Source organism: Salvelinus sp. IW2-2015, linkage group LG14 (assembly GCF_002910315.2).
Source record: "Salvelinus sp. IW2-2015 linkage group LG14, ASM291031v2, whole genome shotgun sequence".
Lineage (NCBI taxonomy): Eukaryota > Metazoa > Chordata > Actinopteri > Salmoniformes > Salmonidae > Salvelinus > Salvelinus sp. IW2-2015.
Window position 1 is genome coordinate 18319692 of NC_036854.1, and position 22079 is coordinate 18341770.

The following is a 22079-nucleotide window of genomic DNA, read 5'->3' on the forward strand; positions in this document are numbered from 1 at the left end:
TAAATACGGCATGTGATTGAAGTTTAGATTTCTGGCTTTGCTAAGAGGGATTTGATAGTGATTTTGGGTGGGTGAGGAGGGGTTTGTGTACCAGATGGGCAGAGAACAGGTGGTCTGTGTGTATGTATGTGTGTGCGTGCGTGCGGTTGCGTGTGTATGTGTGTGTTATACCTGACGGGAAGTGCGCGAGTGGTCTGTTCGGGCAGGTCAGGGGGGTTGACGAACATCAGTTTGAGCAGCAGCTCCAGGTAGCCAATGTGTCGTGCCAGACGGGTACTGATCACCCATGCCCAGTTCCAGTTCTCCCCCTCACGACGACTGCCGAAGTACACCACCACTACAGAGCGAGGGAAACAGTTATCTCCTAACTGGATCATTAACAGCCACCACCGCTACAGGCCAAATGAAGCCAGCCAGAGTTAAAAAACTGTTCCTGTGTCATTAAAGGGGTTTGGAAAAGCCAGTCAGTATAGTGCATAGGCTGTGTGTTAATATACTGTTTATTCAAGCATTAAGTCCAGTAAAAAGTATGAATCCTTTTTCGAATCTCCCTGATATCGCTAACTGCATTGTTACCAGAGGTCACTACATTATTGTTACTGGTATAATACTGCCCTCTAGTGTGGCACTTGAAAATAACTTAATACTACTGGACTACATACAAAATGGAGGACAAAGTGAGGGTCTCACCGAAGAAGACATAGACCAGGGCCAGCAGGCTCAGGGAGACGGCAATGGCCAGCTTAGGGTCGACGGTGAAGCCCAGGACCAGAGCTACAGAACCACACAGCAGCAGGGACAGGAACAACACCATCCAGGAAAACTGGAACAACGGTTCCACCTGCTGGCCAGCAAACGTCTTCATCTCATCTGGAGAGGGGAAGAAAAGGAAGGAGTGAATGAGGAGTAGGACCAGGCGAGAATGAGTTCATAAAATTATTTGTTAATATTAACAGCTATCTTATTATTAACATGTATAACATATTGTTAAAGGAGTAGTTCACTATTTTACAACTTAATGTTAGATGGTTCCTCACCCTGAAAGTAATCTATTGGCCAGGAGAAAAGTTAATCCAACAGCCACTACAAACTTCAGCTAACTTTAGCCATCACAAGCTAACAATCAATGGAAGTGATGTGAGCATCTATTATTTTTTTTATTGCCAAATCAATCAAACCAAATATGCAGTTGATTTCAGGTGATTTAGACATATATTCTCTAAATGCTCACATGCCCCCATCACTTCCATTGATTGTTAGCTTGTGATGGCTAAGGTTGCATTGGCTGTTTAAAGAACCTTTTAGCCTGGATTACCGTTTCTCTTGGCCCATAAATTAGTTTCAGGGTGAGGAACCATCTAACATCAAGTTGAAAAATAGTGAACTACTCCTTTAACATATCATACTTTTTTGGTTTGACCGGTGAGCTCTGTCCTATTTGAGCAGTATCATAAACGCTCAGACTCCTCTATAGAAGTGAGTGGAGCAATGGCAAGCAAACTGCCTTATAGAAAGAGATAGTGAGCTCCAAAAGTATTGGGACAGTGACACATTTTTGGGAAATAATAAAAAAAAGTATATGAAAATGATACAAATGACTTTTTTTATGATACAATGACTATGAAGTTAAAGTGCAGACTGTCAGATTTAATTTAAAAAATATATTTATGTGAACCGTTTATAAATTACAGCACTTTTTATACATAGTCCCCCATATTTTAGGGGACCAAAAGTATTGGGACAAATTCACTTATATGTGAATTGAAGTAGTGAAAAGTTTAGTATTTGGTCCAATATTCCTAGCACGCAAACTTGTTGGATGGTATTGCTGTTTGTTTTGGTTGTGTTTCAGATTATTTTGAGCCCAATAGAAATGAATGGTAAATAAGTATATTGTGTCATTTTGGAGTCACTTTTATTGTAAATAAGAATACAATATGTTTCTAAACACTTCTATATTAACGTGGATGCTACCATGATTACGAAAAGTTACAAAAGCACAAATATGATACCCCCAAGACATGCTAACCTCTCACCATTACAATAACAGGGGAGATTAGCATTTTTTGGAGGTATGATATTTTTGCCTCTGTAACTTTCTCACTCATCAATATTCACAATTCATTCAGGATTATCCATAATCATGGTAGCATCCACATTAATGTAGAAGTATTTAGAAATATATTCCATTCTTGTTTACAATAAGAGTAACTCAAAAATGACACACTAGAAAAATGAAATGTAAAAGAAAATTGACATATATATTTATATTTTGAGATCTGGCCGCAGACCCCACTTTGAGAACCCCTGGTATAAATAATACTCTTAAGGGGCCTCCCGGGTGCCACCAGAGACTCTGGGTTCGAGCCCAGGCTCTGTCGCAGCCGGCCGCGACCGGGAGGCCCATGGGGCGGCGCACAATTGGCCCAGCATCGTCCGGGTTAGGGAGGGTTTGGCCGGCAGGGATATCCTTGTCTCATCGTGCACTAGCGACTCCTGTGGCGGGCCGGGCGCAGTGCACGCTGACCAGGTCGCTAGGTGTACGGTGTTTCCTCCGACACATTGGTGAGGCTGGCTTCCGGGTTGGATACGCGCTGTTAATAAGCAGTGCAGCTTGGTTGGGTTGTGTTTCGGAGGACGCATGGCTCTCGACCTTCGCCTCTCCCGAGTCCGTACAGGAGTTGCAGCGATGAGACAAACAGTAACTACTAACAATTGGATACCATGAAATTGGGGAGAAAAAGGGGGTAAAAAAAATAATGAATACTCTTAATTCTGTTTTAGTTCCTTACCTTCCAGTTTCTTGAGCAGGAAGGACTTGCCGCTGCCCCACTGGGCGTACAAGCCCACACAGATGGGTGGCTGCATGGTGGGCTCACTGAGGATGTCTGCCAGGGCACTGCTGTACAGGTCATAACCCAGCATGTCTCCGTCAGACTCAGCAGGGGACAGGTGGCCTTGGAGGGGACACAGACAGATGGAATGAGGTTACTTACAGCTCTACAATATCTACATTATTTACCGTTTATTTGGTTACAAGTCCACAATATTTATATAAGTAATATTGTCAGAGAACAGTGGCTAAAATGTGACTCCCAGTCTTATCGACTCCATCACACAGGTAACGTCCTTTATGGTATTCTACTAGATTTTCACCGTCGAAAGTCACTGACCGAGCTTCCGGAGAGAAAGGATACTCACGGGCTCCAAAGATCTGGGTGAGGATGCTCTTCTGGTGGCTGCAGTCGATGTTGTAGGGCGTCTCGCCGGCCTTGTTGGGCCGGTACAGCAGGCGGCCATCTTTCGGGTTACGGAGGAGGAGCTCCGCCAGCCTGCGGCTCCGGCCACGTATGGCGATGTGGAGAGGTGTGTCGCCTCTCTAACGGGAGACAGGTAGGATCAGACTTATATCTACATAACTTGTGTCTTTTTGACATTCTGTGTGCCATGTATATGGTTTGTTATACATTACATATGGACGGCGATAGATTATTGTACAGGTCGTTCGGATGCTAGGTTTAATAAAGGTTAAATGGCTAAATATCTTGTACCTTATCCACAGCTGACACCTTGGCTCCTTTGTCCAGCAGAAGCTCCACTATGTCAATATTCCTCATCTTAATGGCCTTGATCAGAGGGCTCTCTGAATCCTGAGACAAAAAAACACATGATTATGGTTTGGAGAACAGTGACTACAGTAGGTGGCTGTGTATGTGCCTGGGTTGTCACATAGTGAAATATGGTTGTTGCCTCTTACCTTGGTGCAGGTCTCTGTGTCGGGGTTGCACTGAAGGATATCTCTCACCATGGTGGCGTTGCCTTTCTCCACGGCCCAGTACAGGGCTGTCTTGTTATCCTACAAGAGGTCAAAATGTATTGTTGTAAGGCAGTTGAGGTGAATTGTATGTACCTTCTTCTATAATGTAGTACTGTGTGTCTCCATCCCAAATGGCATACCATCCCCTAAATAGTGCACTACTGTTGACCAGATTCCCTATGGGCCCTGGTCAACAGTAGTCCACTATATAGGGCAGCCTTTCTTTAAGTGTGGGTTTGGGTCGCGACGTGTCAGAGTAAATGTATAATTATTTTATGAATTACTGGAATTGATTTGGCCAAGTGCAACGGTGCTATCTGTTCAGTGCACTCTCTGCTTAGCAGCTGTGTCTCTGCTCAGTTGGCAGCAGCACGAGTGGGAGGGAGAGTGCGTATGCTTCCTGGTTTGCCGGATCCTTTTTCGGCAGATTTCTTGAAGATCACTCTGCGACCCACACGACGCAGCTTTGTCGTTCAGCACTAGACGATGCGCTGTCAGCCACTGACTTGTCATTCCCACTCGCCATCGAATGGACTCAAGCTAGCCACAAGTTCTGACCGAGCTCAATCGTCACGAAGCAAATAGTTCTCTCTCTTGGTTTCACACACATTTTGAGACATAACGAAGAGCGCCCACAATGTGTTTTGTGCGGGGAAGTGCTTCGTAATGAGTCTCTCAAAATGAACAAATTAAATGACACACCCTGACCAAACATCCACAGCATGAAGTTAAACCCAGGGAGTTCTTTCAGAACAGGGCAGAATACTTCAGGAAACAGTGCTTCGACGGTGGAAGTCGATTCAAGTCAGTCAGCAAGGCATTGTTGTCATTTTATAACAGGTGATGATAAGCAGAAATAAGGGAGTATTATCTCTGACAGTAGTCGATGTGAGTTTCTCTCTCAAACAATCCCCTTGTACACAGCTAATAGCTAGCTAGCTAACGTCAACTTTAGCCAAAGCAAGCTAGCTAGATACTGATAGTGCAACCCTAAGTAACAGTACCTACTGTACATCTTACTGTATAAATTATTGTGGAAAACAAGTCTAGATTGGAACTGTTGCCGTTAAAATACAAGTAACCCTTTTTATTCTGAACTGGAACAAACTGATTGAAGCGAGATGCTTTTTGAGGCAAACACACTCAGTCACACAGTTCTGGGTTGCTCATCTACAGCAGGAAGCGGTCTCCTGCCTGACTGAGAAAGCAGTAGATGTTCTGGTCCAGTTTGGCACCACATACCTATGCGAGTCAGGGTTCTCAACTCTGACGTACTTAAAAAACAAGTACAGAAACAGACTCAATACTGAGCATGACCTCTGGGTTGCACTGTCAAAAACAGAGCCCAGAATAGACCTGCTTGTTGAAAACTTCAACCAGCCACACACCTCTCATTAGGACTGTGTGTGTTTTCTGGTCTACATCTGTGTGATGTGATCAATCAGTTTATTCCAGTTCAAAATAAAAAGTATTGTATTTTAACAGTCACAGTTCCAACCGAGACAGATAAATAAGAGTTTTTAAATGGGAAAAATAAACATGATTAGCTATTTATATGGGTATTTTATTGTTATGTGTTTCTATCTACATTGCATTTGTTTTAGGCATAAGAGCAATGTAATGTACCAATATTTACGTATAGTTGCATGTTTTCATAAGCTTGGGTCCCCGAAAAACACAGAATTTCTCATTTGGGTTCCAGGCTGAAAAAGTTGAAGAACCTCTGATATAGGATACAGGGTGCAATTTTGGATGCACGGTATGTGTCTTAGCTGAAGTAGCCAGGTGTCAGACTCATTACCTGTCCTCTGATGTCGATATCAGCGTATTTGTGCAGCAGAGCCCTCACTATCTCCACATGGCCTCCTCTCACTGCCCCGATAAGCACCGTGTCTCCACTCTGTACAACACACACACACACACACACACACACACACACACACACACACACACACACACACACACACACACACACACACACAAACAGATCACCATACAGCATACACACTACATCCACATCTCAATACAGCACCTATAATACAAAATGTGTGTCTGCGTGTGCTCCTTTGCCCACCCTGTCTGGTATGTTGACGTAGGTGCCAGCGTCCAGCAGGTCCTGTACTATCTCAGTGTAGCCCTCCTTGGCAGCGATCATCAGGGCTGTGTTTCCGTCCTTTTCCGTCATGTTCACGTTAGGGTTCCTCTTCAGAAGCTCCTTCACCACCTCAGTGAAACCTCCCTTCACTGCCACAATCAGAGCTGTCATCGAGTTCTACGTGGAGTGGGATGGAGAGAGGGAGGGAGGGAATGAGGGAACAGTGGAAAGAGAGAGCGGGGGGGGGGACAGAACAAAGGGAGAAAAGAGAGACAGAGGAGGACAGGAAAGGGATAGCATCAGGAGAGGAGTAGAGAGAGCCGTGTGATTACGATGATAGTAAATCAATCCAAAGTAACTACGCTTGATGTACAAAGCCTTTCTCTAGGACTTTAAAACAGATGATAAAACAGTGAGAGGTGTAGACCGGAGGGATGTTGAGAGACGGACCCTCAGTCTGCTGCTCTCTCCCTCCGCTGAGTCTGACCATCAGATGCAGGTACCATCAGCCCAGTAAAATAAAAAGCTAATTATTTAAATGTATGCTCACTCAGCTGTGCCTCACAAGTAATACAACAATGTATCTATTACCAGTGTGATCACAAAGCCTACATCAAATTTTGAAATATAATTATAAAAAATGTCCTGAACAACAATGCATTGGCAGGTAAATTCAAGCAAAGCCAATATGCAGCGATAATGTATTGGGCCTATAGCTTACTGCACAAACCTCATTGCTACAGTACTGTTTTTAATTGGTTAATGTTGCATAGGCTTACGTTTTTTAAGTCATGTTAATAAAAAATCAGAGCGGTAGATCGGCATGCATTTTGACTCAGAAAGTGATCTTGACTCAGAAAAGGTTGGTGAACACTGGTGTAGATTGCAGACATACCGCCCCCTCCTGGTCGACATCGGCTCCGTTCTCCAGCAGGTGCATCACACAGTCAAAATGGCCCTTCCTGGCTGCCCAGATCAGAGGGGTAGTGCCGTACTGAGAGAGAAAGACACACACACACACACACACACACACACACACACACACACACACACACACACAGTTATCAATACTGGCACAGGTCACTATTTCTGGCCAAACTGGGCCACCACTAACCCAAAGGTTGGCATTGCCCAGCTATGCTGCCCAATCTGTTGTCTCACCTTGTCAGAGCAGTTGACCTTGGCTCCATTTTCCAGCAGGACCTGGACGATCTTAGCATGACCTCTGCCTGCTGCCCAGATGATGGGGTACACACTGTATTGCTGATGGCAGAGAGAGAGCGAGAAAGAGACTTAGGGTGAGTCCCAAATGGCACCCTACTCCCTACACAGTGCACTACTTTTGGATGTATTACCCTATGTATAATACATGGGGAATAGTGTATCCCTCTTCACCCATAAATATGTGTATAATACATGGGGAATAGCCATGAATTAAAGGCCGCCCACAGGAGGGAATGCAGTCCAGAGGTGTGGTTGTTTCCAGGAGCATGGGGGTAATGGAGTCTGATACGTTGGAAGTTATGGGTAACAAGATGGACGCATGCCTCCTGGGCCCCACCACCTCTGGTGCCTTTGGTTTCTGCTGTGTTATTTGGTATGTTTAATATTCATTATTGAGGAAAAATGTAGTTACTACGACTGTGATTGTCTCACCTAGCTATCTTAAGATGAATAAGTCGCTCTTATCCAGAGCGACTTATACAGTAGTGAGTGCATACATTTTCGTACAGGTCCCCCGTGTGAATCAAACCCACAACCCTGGCGTTGCAAGTGCCATGCTCTACCAACTGAGCCAAACGGGACCACTAACAGTAGGTGGCTCTGGAGAAGATCATCTGCTAAATGACTAAAATGTAAAATGTCTGAGACGGGTCATGATGACTGCTCACCTGTCCAGTAGTGTTGGGGTTGGCTCCGTTGTCAAGGAGAACCTTGGTTACCTCCACGCGGCCCTTGTAGGCAGTCCACATCAGGGCCGTCCAGCCTCCCTGCAGAACACCAAACACACAACCTCAAGTGCTGTACAAAAACATTCTCCTGCACACATTACAGTACCTTTAGGGCTTTAACACAAAAACATTACAAACCTAGCCTGTACATTGGAAAGCATGTACATTAAATAGATCTGTGTTTGTGTAGAAAAAAGAAGGGAAGTGCTGCTAAGGTACACAACAGAGGCCGACCGATTAATCAGCATGGCCGATTAATTAGGGCCGATTTCAAGTTTTCATAACAATTGGTTATCAGCATTTTTGGACGCCGATTACACTGCAATCCACGAGGAGACTGCGTGGCAGGCTGACCACCTGTTACGCGAGTGCAGCAAGGAGCTAGCATTAAACTTATCTTATAAAAAACAATCAATCTTAACATAATCACTAGTTAACTACACATGGTTGACGATATTACTAGTTTAACTAGCTTGTCCTGCATTGCATATAATCAATTAGATTCATCGAATCACAGCCTACTTTACCAAACAGGTGATGATTTAACAAAAGCGCATTCGCAAATAAAACACAATCGTTACACCAATGTACCTAACCATAAGAACGTGAAATGTCAGAATAATAGTAGAGAATGATTTATTTCAGCTTTTATTTCTTTCATCACATTCCCAGTAGGTCAGAAGTTTACATACACTCCATTAGTATTTGGTAGCATTGCCTTTAAATTGTTTAACTTGAGTCAAACTTTTTGGGTAGCCTTCCACAAGCTTCCCACAATAAGTTGGGTGAATTTTGGCCCATTCCTCCAGACAGAGCTGGTGTAACTGAGTCAGGTATGTAGGCCTCCTTGCTCGCACACACATTTTCAGTTCTGCCCACAAATGTTCTATAGGATTGAGGTCAGGGCTTTGTTTGTGATGGCCACTCCAATACCTTGACTTGGTTGTCCTTAAGCCATTTTGCCACAACTTTGGAAGTATGCTTGGGGTCATTGTCCATTTGGAAGACCCATTTGCGACCAAGCTTTAACTTCCTGACTGATGACATGAGATGTTGCTTCAATATATCCACATAATTTCCCCCCTCATGATGCCATCTATTTTATGAAGTGCACCAGTCCCTCCTGCAGCAAAGCACCCCCACAACATGATGCTGCCACCCCCGTGCTTCACGGTTGGGATGGTGTTCTTCAGCTTGCAAGCATCCCCATTTTTCCTCCAATCATATTGATGGTCATCATGGCCAAACAATTCTATTTTTGTTTCATCAGACCAGAGGACATTTCTCCAAAAAGTACAAACTTTGTCCCCATGTGCAGTTGCAAACTGTAGTCTGGCTTTTTTATGGCGGTTTTGGAGCAGTGGCTTCTTCCTTGCTGAGCGGCCTTTCAGGTTATGTCGATATAGGACAGGTGCACTTCATATAAAGATACTTTTGTACCTTTTTCCTCCAGCATCTTCACAAGGTCCTTTGCTGTTGTTCTGGGATTTATTTGCACTTTTCGCACCAAAGTATGTTCATCTCTAGGAGACAGAACGCGTCTCCTTCCTGAGCAGTATGACGGCTGCGTGGTCCCATGGTGTTTATACTTGCGTACTATTGTTTGTACAGATGAACGTGGTACCTTCAGGCGTTTGGAAATTGCTCCCAAGGATGAACCAGACTTGTGGAGGTCTACAATTCTTGGCTGGCCTTGGCTGATTTCTTTTGATTTTCCCATGATGTCAAGCAACGGGTACACCTCCAATTGATTCAAATTATGTCATTTAGCCTATCAGGAGCTTCTAAAGCCATGAGATCATTTTCTGGAATTTTCCAAGCTGTTTAAAGGCACAGTCAATTTAGTGTATGTAAACTTCTGACCCACTGGAATTGTGATACAGTGAATTAACAATTGTTGGAAAAATGACTTGTGTTATTGTCACGAATCCCGCTGAAGATGGTGCCTCTTCCCGTTCGGGCGGCGCTCGGCGGTCGTCGTCTCCGGCCTACTAGCTGCCACCGATCCCCTTTTCTGTTTCATTTAGTTTTACCTGTTTTGTGTTTAGGTTCATTGTGGGCTATTTAAACCCAGTTGGCCCGCCGACTTTTGTGCTGGCTTGTTTTTCTGTTTGTGGTGTCGTTATTTCTTGTGGTGTCTGTTCCGAGTAGATTTTGTCCTGTTTGTTTTGGACTGTTACTTGACGCGCCCTTGTATGTGTGGCGTAGCCGTCTCGCTGTATCTTTTGGAATATTAAATCCACTCGCTTCTCACTACCCTGCTCTCTGCGCCTGACTCCTTCATCACCACTTTTGGAACTGTGACAGTTATGCACAAAGTAGATGTCCTAACCGACTTGCCAAAACTATAGTTTGTTAACAAGAAATGTATGGAGGGGTTGAAAAACGAGTTTTAATGACTCCAACCTAAGTGTATGTAAACTTCCGACTTCAACTGTCAGGATGGTGTATAGGAGGCGAAGTCAAGTGCAGGGGAGCAGATTATAATGAACAGGCACTTTTATTATAGTTCCAAAAAACGAGAGCACTACATAAATCAAACGCGCTCAAAAAACGGAACATAAAAGTAGAGCGCGTAAACTAACACCACCTAACATGAAAACAATTACACACAAAACATGATGGGAAACAGAAGGTTAAATACAAGTAGCTTAATGGGGAAATGAAAACCAGGTGTGTATGGAAACAAGACAAGACAAATGGATATACGAAAAATGGAGCGGCGATGGCTAGAAAGCCGGTGATGCGATCGCCGAACGCCGCCCGAACAAGGAGAGGGGCTAACTTCGGCAGAAGTCGTGACATCAACTGTAGTTAAAAAAATTCATGTTAGCAGGCAATATTAACTAGGGAAATTGTGTCACTTCTCTTGCGTTCAGTGCAAGCAGAGTCAGGGTATATGCAACAGTTTGGGCCGCCTGGCTCGTTGCGAACTGTGTGAAGACCATTTCTTCCTAACAGAGACCGTAATTAATTTGCCAGAATTTTACATAATTATGACATAACATTGAATGTTGTGCAATGTAACAGCAATATTTAGACTTAGGGTTACCACCCGTTCGATAAAATACGGAACGGTTCTGTATTTCACTGAAAGAATAAATGTTTTGTTTTTGAAATTATGGTTTCCGGATTTGACCATATTAATGACCTAAGGCTCGTATTTCTGTATATTTATTATATTATAATTAAGTTTATGATTTGATATTTGATAGAGCAGTCTGACTGAGCGGTGGTAGGCAGCAGCATGCTCGTAAGCATTCATTCAAACAGCACTTTCCCGCGTTTGCCAGCAGCTCTTCGCAATGCTTGAAGCACAGCGCTGTTTATGACTTCAAGCCTATCAACTCCCGAGATTAGGCTGGCAATACTATAGTGCCTATAAGAACATCCAATAGTCAAAGGTATATGAAATACAAATGGTATAGAGAGAAATAGTCCTATAATAACTGCAACCTAAAACTTCTTAACTGGGAATATTGAAGACTAATGTTAAAAGGAACGACCAGCTTTCATATGTTCTCATGTTCTGAGCAAGGAACTTAAACGTTAGCTTTTTTACATGGCACATATTGCACATTTTTAAAAATGTTATATATATTTTTTTTATATAAAATAAAATGTAAAAAAATATTAAATCGGCCGATTAATTGGTCTTGGCTTTTTTTGGTCCTCCAATAATCCGTATTGGCGTTGAAAAATCATAATCGGTCGACCTCTAGTACACAATAGTGGATTTTGGTAGACAGAAGGTGCTCTTTGGTAAGAGGGGTAAATTGGTCATCAAAAAGAAAGGAGGACCAAGGCACTCTTTAAATAATTAATTAAAAGGCCTTTATTTCTATGGCATGTTCAATGGAAACAAAGACTAAAAACTCTGTGTTTTTATTGAAAGTACTAACTGCGGTGGACTGAACAAGCATACAACTCAAGTTTATACGATCACCAACACATTACAGTTATTACTGATTGTGGCCAGTTGAACTGACTGAGTGTCTCACCATGTCTCTGTGTTCCATGTAAGCACTGCTGTCTAGCAGCTCCTTCACCACATCTACATGGCCCTCCTTAGCAGCACAGATCAGAGCAGACCAGCAGTCCTGAGGAAAGGAGAATACCACATCACATCATACCGGTCACCATGGAAACAGGGAGACGACCATGATTACCGTTACTATGGAGACCTCCGGCAAAGTTCACAGTGATTGGCACATTCCCAATGATTGTCATACTGAACTGAATGTATTCATGTCGGCCTTGAAATTAACGGGTGTGTGTGTTTATCCATTGAGCTCTCCTACTCACCACATCGTCCAGGTTAACATTGGCTCCTCTCCTGATGAGCTCCTGTACTATCTCAATACTGCCCTGCTCTGAAGCCAGCATCAGGGGTGTCTGCCCATTCTGTAAGGGAGGGGACAAAGGCAAGCAATTAGAAAGACCTAATACAATGAATGATCTCTCTTTATACAGTAATAGACCCAATCTTCATTAGACTACCTTTATTAGACTGTGTTTCCCAAATGGAACCCTATTCTGTATAGGGCACTACTTTTGAGTAGGACCCATAGAACTCTGGTCAAAAGTAGCACACTATAAGGTGATAGGGTGCCATTTAGAACACAGGCTATATATAATAACTATAGCTAGATTAGTAGACCTGTAGGCCTATTAGATAGTATGAGGATACTCACGTCACTCCTGCCATCCACCTCCTTGAACTTGTCCAGGTGGGCCTTGAGTGCTGCCAGGTTCTCCTCCTCCACGTAGCTGAAGAGGTTCTGGATGGCCAGAGTGGTCATCTTGATGGAGGTGGTGGTGTCCATGGCTGCAGCTACTTCTCCTTCATGGTGAGAGATCATAGAAATAAACCGCCTCACTTCAATGCGTACACTCAAGAAGGCTGCCAAACCACTCATTATGGTATAATTGACTCCAATGGGAACCCCTGTTCTACTCATTCTAGTTCTGTGGCAGAAAGACAGGATACTAGTCATGGGAAGCTAACAAAAATGTAATAAACACAATATACAGCTTAGCACCAATGACAGCAACGTACATGCTTTTCCCCTCACTTGTTATAGGCTACCTTTCATTTATAAAAGGCAAGACTATATCTACATTTTTATATAGAAAGCAGTGTGAAACAGTGACCATAGAAATATAATTAATAGAACGTGCTTGGAACTGCTGACCACGGGGAGCTCCATTCTATTCAATCTAATTCATGGTGGGTGGTGACCATGTGAGATGGAGATATAACAGAGCACATAGCCTAGTTATCTGACCCTGGCCACAGCCAGTGGGTCGACTCACTCCAGTGCTACCTGGCCCAGGCCTAGGCCTAGCTATCTCCTGACAGATGCAAGCAATATCACACTCAGAGACTCAAGACCACTCACTCACTACTTTGGTGACAGGATTTTCACCCATGCAGTCACAGCAGGAAGAGTTGAAAGAGATGTTTGCTTGGTTTATTCAAGTTCTCCTGGCTGCTATCATCGTCTGCCATGAATTTATTTTCTCACTCAGAGAATACCCTCTGCTTGGCAAAGCATACAGTCTTCTTCCTATTTTACCGGCACACAAAATGGCAGCTAGTCTAAATTTAGTTTTTTTGTTTTCTCAAAACATGTGCCGTTATTAGACCTGGGCTACATAAAGTGTTATTACAATGTTATTATCCATTCATTTTTGTCATAGAAAAAATATATACAGTAGCCTAGGTCATACTAGAAATTCACGGGTAACACACCAATGGCATAGAAAATATTACAACCCCAAAATATATAAATGAAAACGAACAGTGCATGTTCACAATTTACCTACCCTATTCACAGGCTCTTTGGGGAAGACATTAGGCTAGGTAGGCAACAGGCCTAAGTGATTTATCTTCCTGGCCTAACCATTAAAACAAGTTTATTAATCATCATGCATTATTAGGGCTGTGACGGTCATCGAATTCTGGATGACGGTAAATTGGCCAGCCAAATGACAGCGGTCTCCGTAATAACCGTTCGAATAGCGGTCACCTCTCCTCTGCTCCTGACTGCAGTCATGTCTAGATGAGTACAGCTTATATCAAATTTACATCAATTAGCTTTTTATTTCTTATGTCAATTAGAGAATTTTTGCAGTCAGCATTTAATTTTTAAGGGTTATGATGTTTATTTTCTTTTCATGATGGTCTTCATCCATAACCATCGTTACACGGTTATTCAGTAATTGTGCCAGCGCTATCCATAATGTACTCTCTCCATAAAACTGGTCAGTTTTATTACACTAACTATATTCCTATCCGACACAATACAGACAAATACAGACAATTTAGCTTACAATTCAGCCAGCCAAGCCTACAGTGTACAATATAACCTTAACATGCACGGCAGGGCGCACTTAATCAAGGCTCAAAAATAAACTCATTCTGTATGACATGAAACAATGTCTAGATCAACCAGCCTGGCCCTGCTGGCAGGCTGACAGCCAGTAAGGAAAGCATTCCTTCCATCACCACAGAGAGAGCACAGCACAAGCCCTCCAGCATTCTCACACACAAACACCCTCCAGCATTCCACCACACAACACCCTGTTGCAGTAACAGTAACACAACAGCTGAAAGCAGCCACAAAGAATAGAAAATGGAGGCAAGGCAGCCAGAAAAACATAAAAACACATCACCGTGTGCTGCATTGCTGCCAATACCATTAACCAGTCGGCTGTCGCACACAGACAGAAGACAAGGCGCAATTATTACACTGTTACAACCGTGCAATCTTACCTATGGGAATAACAGGCCTACTGTTCTCTATGTGTGTTATTTTTGGCTACTCTCGTTTCGCTCTGTAACTTTTGTCTCCTCATACGGCGGTCCTGGCTAGACTTATTTACTAGGCTATTCTCCCTGGCTGTGGCTGCTGATATTGAATTATGTATGAGGATGAGATACCACTCAGCCTCTCTGGCACATGCTCAGAGGACATAGCACAGTGGAGAAAACAGTCCCAATATAGGCCAGTGGTACCACTGACCTAGAGAGTATAATACCAATCAATCAAATGTATTTTATAAAGCCCTTATTACATTATCGGTTGGTAACTTCAATACTATGATGTAGGCCTAGTTGTGAGGATGGTTTGAACCGTTAAGACCTTCCTGTCTATCTGTGGTATACAACGAATAGCCTATATGTCACGTGTGCTCCCTCTCCGGACTCTAGGTCACAAGGCTGCTCGTTATGGCACACACCTGTCGCCATCGTTACGCGCACCTGCGTGTCTTCAGACTCATCTGGACTCCATCACCTCCCTGATTACCTTCCCTATATATGTCACTCCCTTTGGTTCCTTCCTCAGGCGTTATTGTTTCTGTATTATGTCTGTGTGCTGTTAGTGTTTCATGTTTTGTATTATGTTGCGTTTATTTATTCAAAAACGCACTCCCTGAACTTGTTTCCCGACTCTCAGCACACATCGTTACACAATAGCCCTAAATGGAATATGTAAAACATAGTACAGTATCTGTGGTATGCAGAGGATCAGGGGTTGTGTTAAAAGCAGAATTATGCGTTTTCAAGCAAAGAAAATGATTAAATGCATAAGAAATATCTTGCTGCACTTCTCTCTCGCTACTTTTCTCAGTCTAGCCTACATTTTTCTGGTAAAATGGATGATTAACTTAAAAGCATTAGGAAATGTAGCTGCCTGTTTTCTTTCTATGATCAAAAAAGACCTTGCTTTTTCACTGTAAGCAAATGTATTTGTGGCTGATAGCCAAATTGTGTTGTCATCTGATAAAAACGAAGCCATTTTCTGCAGAATGTGTTGCATGTTATGTGAAGTACAAATATAGTTGCGTACCCCTGATCCCTCTATGATGGAAAAAAAAACACACTTGATTTTCAATATAAAATACAGGTGAAATGGTTTAAAACGCAGATTTTAATTGACATTGATTGGTGCTCTAAATGAGACCCCTGGAGAATATAGAAGGAATATGGCTGCTTTTAAACTGGCAGCCCAATTCTGATAAAAAATGTTTTACTTATTGGTCTTTTGAGCAATCAATTCAGCTCACAAAAAATCTGATGTGAAAAGATCTGATGTGATTGGTCAAAAGACCAAATAGTCGAAAAAATATCAGAATTGGCTGATGTGAATGCAGCCAGGCTAATCTATAAATATGAATATTGAACGTTTAACCTACTGCATTGTTTCTGTATGTTGAAATTATGCTGTATCTATTTATGTTTTGTGCTTCTCTGTCCCGAAAGCAAAAGTACTGCAAAGTAATCATAGAGAAATTATATAAGCTTGGATGGTACCTCAAAATAACTTAAAATAATAATGCAAGGTTTTGAAATTAGAGATTTACATAAATGATGCATTGTTTATGTGCGACACCACTGGTTGTATTGATACGATGCATCCGGCTACTAAACTCATCATCATCATCATCATCATCATCAATCAGGATGTTTCAAAAATGACTCGTTCGACCAATAGGGGCTAGCTAATTTCAATTTCCAACAACATTTAGATCGAGTGTATCTATTTATCCCTATCGAATGTTAACGTTAGCTACCTAAACCATCGAATGGTAGCTTAGCGCGCTCTCGCGCTAACATCTTCTAAAATAAAATAAATAACTAGCTTTTCGTTCCTGACTGCGACCATTATTGATTGCTGTATTTTTAATAAATGTCAATGACCATAATTAGTTGATAACATTTGTTTGATAGCGAATATGACATTTGCTAAACGGCCAGATCTCAAACAAGAGAACATTCTGACCTGCTCGAGCTGTCAATAGAACGGCATCGATCAAAGGAGGACGCATTTTGATGCTCATACGTGAGAAATGGCGATTCTCAGTCACATACCTCTGGAGTAAAACGTATATAAATGCTCCACACTTCGGTGTTGTCGTCTCAATCCTCGATTTATATGCGTGTAAAGGCTCACAGGCTATTTATTCCCCATCCTCGACAACAGCCATTTTAGTGGACCAGAAAAACAGCACGTCAGGGTGGTTTCCTCACTGTTCGTCAACTCATCCTCCCCGCCTACAAACTGTGACGTATGGGAGCGCTGAGAAGAAAATGTTGGAAAGATGCGGGGTCGATACTGTACAAGCTGAATTAGCCATTTACTAAAACCGCAACTTCAAAAATTATCATATTTTATTAACTGACTAGGAAATATGTAATATTATGTCAAAGCTTTTTGTGTGTGTTGTGGATGTGTTTACACATTTCAGGTTATTGCTCTCATAAATTCCCTTGTTTGGTATCACATTCATTCTCGACCCTAATTTACGAAGGAGCTGCAGTTGTGTTGTGAGGAAAATAACACGTTTTATCTGGCTGGCTAATGGTTATTATTTTATGTTGGGTCAAATTCCAACATTTTATGAGGAGAGTAAAGGGCGTGTGCTGAGCTGCTATAGCCTGGGTAGCAGCTAGCCTAGGTATCGGCTAAGTGGCAGCATTAATCAATGGTATCTGAAGGCAGTGTATAGGTTTATTCACCTGGCAGAAATGTTCAATAGCTTCTGATGACATACACTGACTATGACTAGGTTTCCATCCAATTGGCGACAGATTTTCATGGAAATATTCTAGAATCTATGGAAGTGAAGAGAGGGCATATGAATACAAATTACATGTCCCTTGTTATGTCGAGATCACAATTTATTTTTCTCATGATCACTACATAACAAAATATCACAATTTTCTCGTGATCATGACAACAAAATGTTTTTGTCGAGATCACGAGATAATCAAAAGTAGCACTTGTTCAGTTGCACGATAATCACCTCATCAAGGATCCCTGTGTTTGCAATTATCGCAATGTGCTCGTGGGGCATTAAGCCCTGAACATGCCCGACAGGCAGCGCTGTCTCCAAGGCTGTGTGCACACCCAAAACCACAGCCAATCGCAGCTAACTTGGCTAGTCTTGTGTGCTAGCTAGTTAGCTAGATAGTCTTGTTAGCTAGCAGCATACCACCCTGCATATCACTGCCGGCTTGCTTCTGAAGCTAAGCAGCTTTGTTCCTGGTCAGTCCCTGGATGGGAGACCAGATGCTGCTGGAAGTGGTGTTGGAGGGCCAGTAGGAGGCACTCTTTCCTCTGGTCTAAAAAATATCCCAATGCCCCAGGGCACTGCCCTGTGTAGGGTGCTGTCTTTCGGGTGGGATGTTAAACAGGTGTCCGTCCTAACTCTCTGAGGTCATTAAAGATCCCATGGCACTTATTGTAAGAGTAGGGGTGTTAACCTCGGTGTCCTGGCTAAATTCCCAATCTGGCCCTCAAACCATCATGGTCACCTAATAATCCCCAGTTTACGATTGGCTCATTCACCCCCCTCCTCTCCCCTGTAACTATTCCCCAGGTCGTTGCTGTAAATGAGAACGTGTTCGCAGTCAATTTACCTGGTTAAATAACGCTAGCTTGTTATGTATGCTGGTTGTTAACTTGTCTAATTGTGGGTGAGCTCCATTCCAGACAGGCTGATCAGATTATATTTCAGCCTCAGGGGCTGTTGGGCATTCACTCACTGCTGTACAATGTAGAGAAGAATTCAAGAGTGTGCTACGAAATGAATGTCAAAATGTAGTTTTCTTTGCCTTATGTCTTTATAAATTACATAGAATGAATCATTAGATTGTTCTCTAAGATATTATAACCTTAATATACTTGTACTTGACAGTGTCGATGAAATAAGAACGTTAATTTGCTGTGCCAGTTGCTAGTTTAGACAGCGCCGCTCTTCCATGTTTGCCGTTTGTGAGGTGGTACTATTTGGAGGTGTTTTCACTGGTTGGACTAATCAAAATCAACTTGATATCTTCGCCATTTTCACCTCCAGATCCTTGGCTTTCAAATCAAATCAAATTTTATTGGTGCATACACATGTTTAGCAGATGTTTTTTGCAGGTGTAGCGAAATGCTTGTGATTCTAGCTCCAACAGTGCAGTAATATCTAACAAGTAATATCTAACAATTTAACAACAATACACAAATTTAAAGTAATGTCGGAGCAGCATAGACTAAAATACAGTAGAATAGAATACAGTATATTCTTATGAGATGAGTAGTGCAAAATATGTAAACATTATTAAAGTGGCCTGTGATTTCAAGTGTATGTATATAGGGCAGCAGCCTCTAAGGTGCTAGTGATGGCCTATACTGGCTATATTCATTGCCTATATTGGCGATTCAACTCTGTTGAGAGGGGCTGTTTCTATGGTGATTTAAAGGGAAAGACTCAGAAATACACAATGAAAACAGGAACAGATTGTCTTCGCGGAGGGTGGATATTGAAATTCAGTCTCTTAGCTTTGTAAATAAATATATAGTTATCCTTATTTAGTTTTGTATTCAGCAGATTTCATTTAGAAAATGACCATGTTTTCACTCACGAACCTGCAACCACTAGTTAGCTTGTCAGTTAACGTTCAAAGTTAGCGCCGTTCTGCTGCAGAGCAGCATGTCAGAGTTCTATTGACCAGTGACCACTTTTTGATCGTGCCTATGAGGACATTCCGTTCACTCTAAACATGCTAAATTCTCAGACTAAATCGTCTGTAACGTTTGCACCATATGGGAGAGACATGGGGTTTGACTATTGTTTTTCTGACAGAATTCTCTATTGAATGGACATATTTGTATAAACCTTGAATTAATTTATAATTTTATTGGTGAACACCCTAGAGGCTAATAAATCAGAATGCTTCCCTGTAGGCTGTTTCATAGGTAAGGCTCCTTGCAGGCAGATTACCTGTCAAAGTGCTTTATAGGCAGATACATATCTGATCCAGAGGGTGAGCTTTATTCCTGGCAGGCTGTTTCATAGGTAAAGATTCTTGCAGCCAGCCTACAAGGCAGCATCCTGACTTATCAGCCTCTTAGGCTGCCATTGAATCTGATCAGCCTGCCAGGAAAACAGCACACCCACTCTTGATCATATACAGTCGTGGCCAAAAGATTTTAGAATGACACAAATATTCATTTTCACAAAGTCTGCTGCCTCAAGTTGCCATCATACAAACTGCATATACTCCAGAATGTTATGAAGAGTGATCAGATGAATTGCAATTAATTGCAAAGTCTCTCTTTGCCATGCAAATTAACTGAATCCCCCAAAAATATTTCCACTGCATTTCAGCCATGCCACAAAAGGACCAGCTGACCTCATGTCAGTGATTCTGAGGACAAGGCTGGGGATCACTCTGTCATGCTGATTGAGTTCGAATAACAGACTGCAAGCTTCAAAAGGAGGGTGATGCTTGGAATCATTGTTCTTCCTCTGTCAACCATGGTTACCTGCAAGGAAACACGTGCCGTCATCATTGCTTTGCACAAAAAGGGCTTCACAGGCAAGGATATTGCTGCCAGTAAGATTGCACCTGAATCAACCATTTATCAGATCATCAAGAACTTCAAGGGGAGCGGTTCAATTGTTGTGAAGAAGGCTTCAGGGCGTCCAAGAAAGTCCAGCAAGCGCCAGGACCGTCTCCTAAAGTTGATTGAGCTTGCTCAGGAATGGCAGCAGGCAGGTGTGAGTGCATCTGCACGCACAGTGAGGTGAAGACTTTTGGAGGATGGCCGGTGTCAAGAAGGGCAGCAATGAAGCCACTTCTCTCCAGGAAAAACATCAGGGACAGACTGATATATCAGGGACAGACTGATAAGGTACAGGGATTGGACTGCTGAGGACTGGGGTAAAGTCATTTTCTCTGATGAATCCCCTTTCCGATTGTTTAGGGCATCTGGAAAAAAGCTTGTCCGGAGAAGACAAGGTGAGCGCTACCATCAGTCCTGTGTCATGCCAACAGTAAAGCATCCTGAGACCATTCATGTGTGGGGTTGCTTCTCAGCCAAGYGAGTGGGCTCACTCACAATTTTGCCTAAGAACACAGCCATGAATAAAGAATGGTACCAACACATCCTCCGAGAGTAACTTCTCCCAATCATCCAGGAACAGTTTGGTGATGAACAATGCCTTTTCCAGCATGATGGAGCACCTTGCCATAAGGCAAAAGTGATAACTAAGTTGCTCGGGGAACAAAACATTGATATTTTGGGTCCATGGCCAGGAAACTCCCCAGACCTTAATACCCTTTGGTCAATCCTCAAGAGGCGGGTGGACAAACAAAAACCCACATATTCTGACAAACTCCAAGCATTGATTATGCAAGAATAGGCTGCCATCAGTCAGGATGTGGTCCAGAAGTGAATTGACAGCATGCCAGGGCGGATTGCAGAGGTCTTGAAAAAGAAGGGTCAACACTGCAAATTTTGACTCTTTGCATCAACTTCATGTAATTGTCAATAAAAGCCTTTGACTCTTATGAAATGCTTATAATTATACTTCAGTATTCCATAGTAAAAAAATATCTAAAGATACTGAAGCAGCAAACTTTGTGGAAATTAATATTTGTGTCATTCTCAAAACTTTTGGCCACGACTGTACATAATTCCCTGACTGACTGCTAATCTGCCTGCAAGGAGCTTACCTATAAAACTGCCTTCAAGGCAGAATCCTGACTTATCAACCTCTGAGGCTGCTATTGAATCTGATCAAGCTCCAAGGCTGAAATTAAATCTAATCAGCCTGTTAGGAAAGGATCCCCCCACTCTGTAAATGTAAATATATGCTATTATCCATAAATCATGAAGTGTCCCAATTACACAGTGTACAAAACATTAGGAACAAAAGGGGGTGCAACTCAATATTAGGAAGGTGTTCCTAATGTTTTGTACACTCAGTGTATACATAACAGTTATGCAAGCTAATAACCAGCATAGATAACAAGCTAGCTAGCTCGCTCACAAGACTAGCCAAGTTAGCTACGTTGTTGCTTGCATGCGATTGGCTGTGGTCTTGGGGGTGGCACACAGCCTTAGGAGACAGGGCTGCCTGTCAGGCATCATTCAGGGTTTAAATGCCCCATGACCTCTTAGCTCAAGTTAAGGGACGTTTAGCTTGCTTACATTCTAATTTATAAACTGATAATGAGCTCCAAACACAAATGAAAGCATGATGTTAACATGAAATGTACCATCCCTTAGTGTAGCAATTAATACAAATGTATGCTGATCCACCGTAGCCTCTGCCGACTCAGCCATACTGTCAATCAATTTTCCACATTTTCAAAAATCTAAAGTTCAGTATGTTTCCATCACATTGTAAACTTTTCCACTATTTTTATCAC

The 22079-nt window shown here is 42.5% G+C and overlaps 1 protein-coding gene across 5 annotated transcripts in view; it reads right to left on the reverse strand.

Annotated features, from left to right (window-relative positions):
* kidins220b (kinase D-interacting substrate 220b) overlaps window positions 1-16913 on the reverse strand; it is a 41891-nt gene extending 24978 nt beyond the window's left edge. For all 5 annotated transcript variants that reach the window (XM_023999589.1, XM_023999586.1, XM_023999588.1 and 2 more), the window contains exons 1-15: window positions 16743-16913; window positions 12559-12707; window positions 12170-12268; window positions 11866-11964; window positions 7805-7903; window positions 7074-7175; window positions 6808-6906; window positions 5892-6089; window positions 5619-5717; window positions 3758-3856; window positions 3552-3650; window positions 3202-3379; window positions 2793-2957; window positions 691-870; window positions 172-337 (exon numbers count right to left, since the gene is read on the reverse strand). In XM_023999589.1, coding sequence (XP_023855357.1) covers window positions 172-337; window positions 691-870; window positions 2793-2957; window positions 3202-3379; window positions 3552-3650; window positions 3758-3856; window positions 5619-5717; window positions 5892-6089; window positions 6808-6906; window positions 7074-7175; window positions 7805-7903; window positions 11866-11964; window positions 12170-12268; window positions 12559-12690 — 1814 coding nt within the window. In that variant the 5' untranslated portion in view covers window positions 12691-12707; window positions 16743-16913. The remainder of the gene's footprint in view (window positions 1-171; window positions 338-690; window positions 871-2792; window positions 2958-3201; window positions 3380-3551; window positions 3651-3757; window positions 3857-5618; window positions 5718-5891; window positions 6090-6807; window positions 6907-7073; window positions 7176-7804; window positions 7904-11865; window positions 11965-12169; window positions 12269-12558; window positions 12708-16742) is intronic.
* Window positions 16914-22079: the final 5166 nt, after the last annotated feature.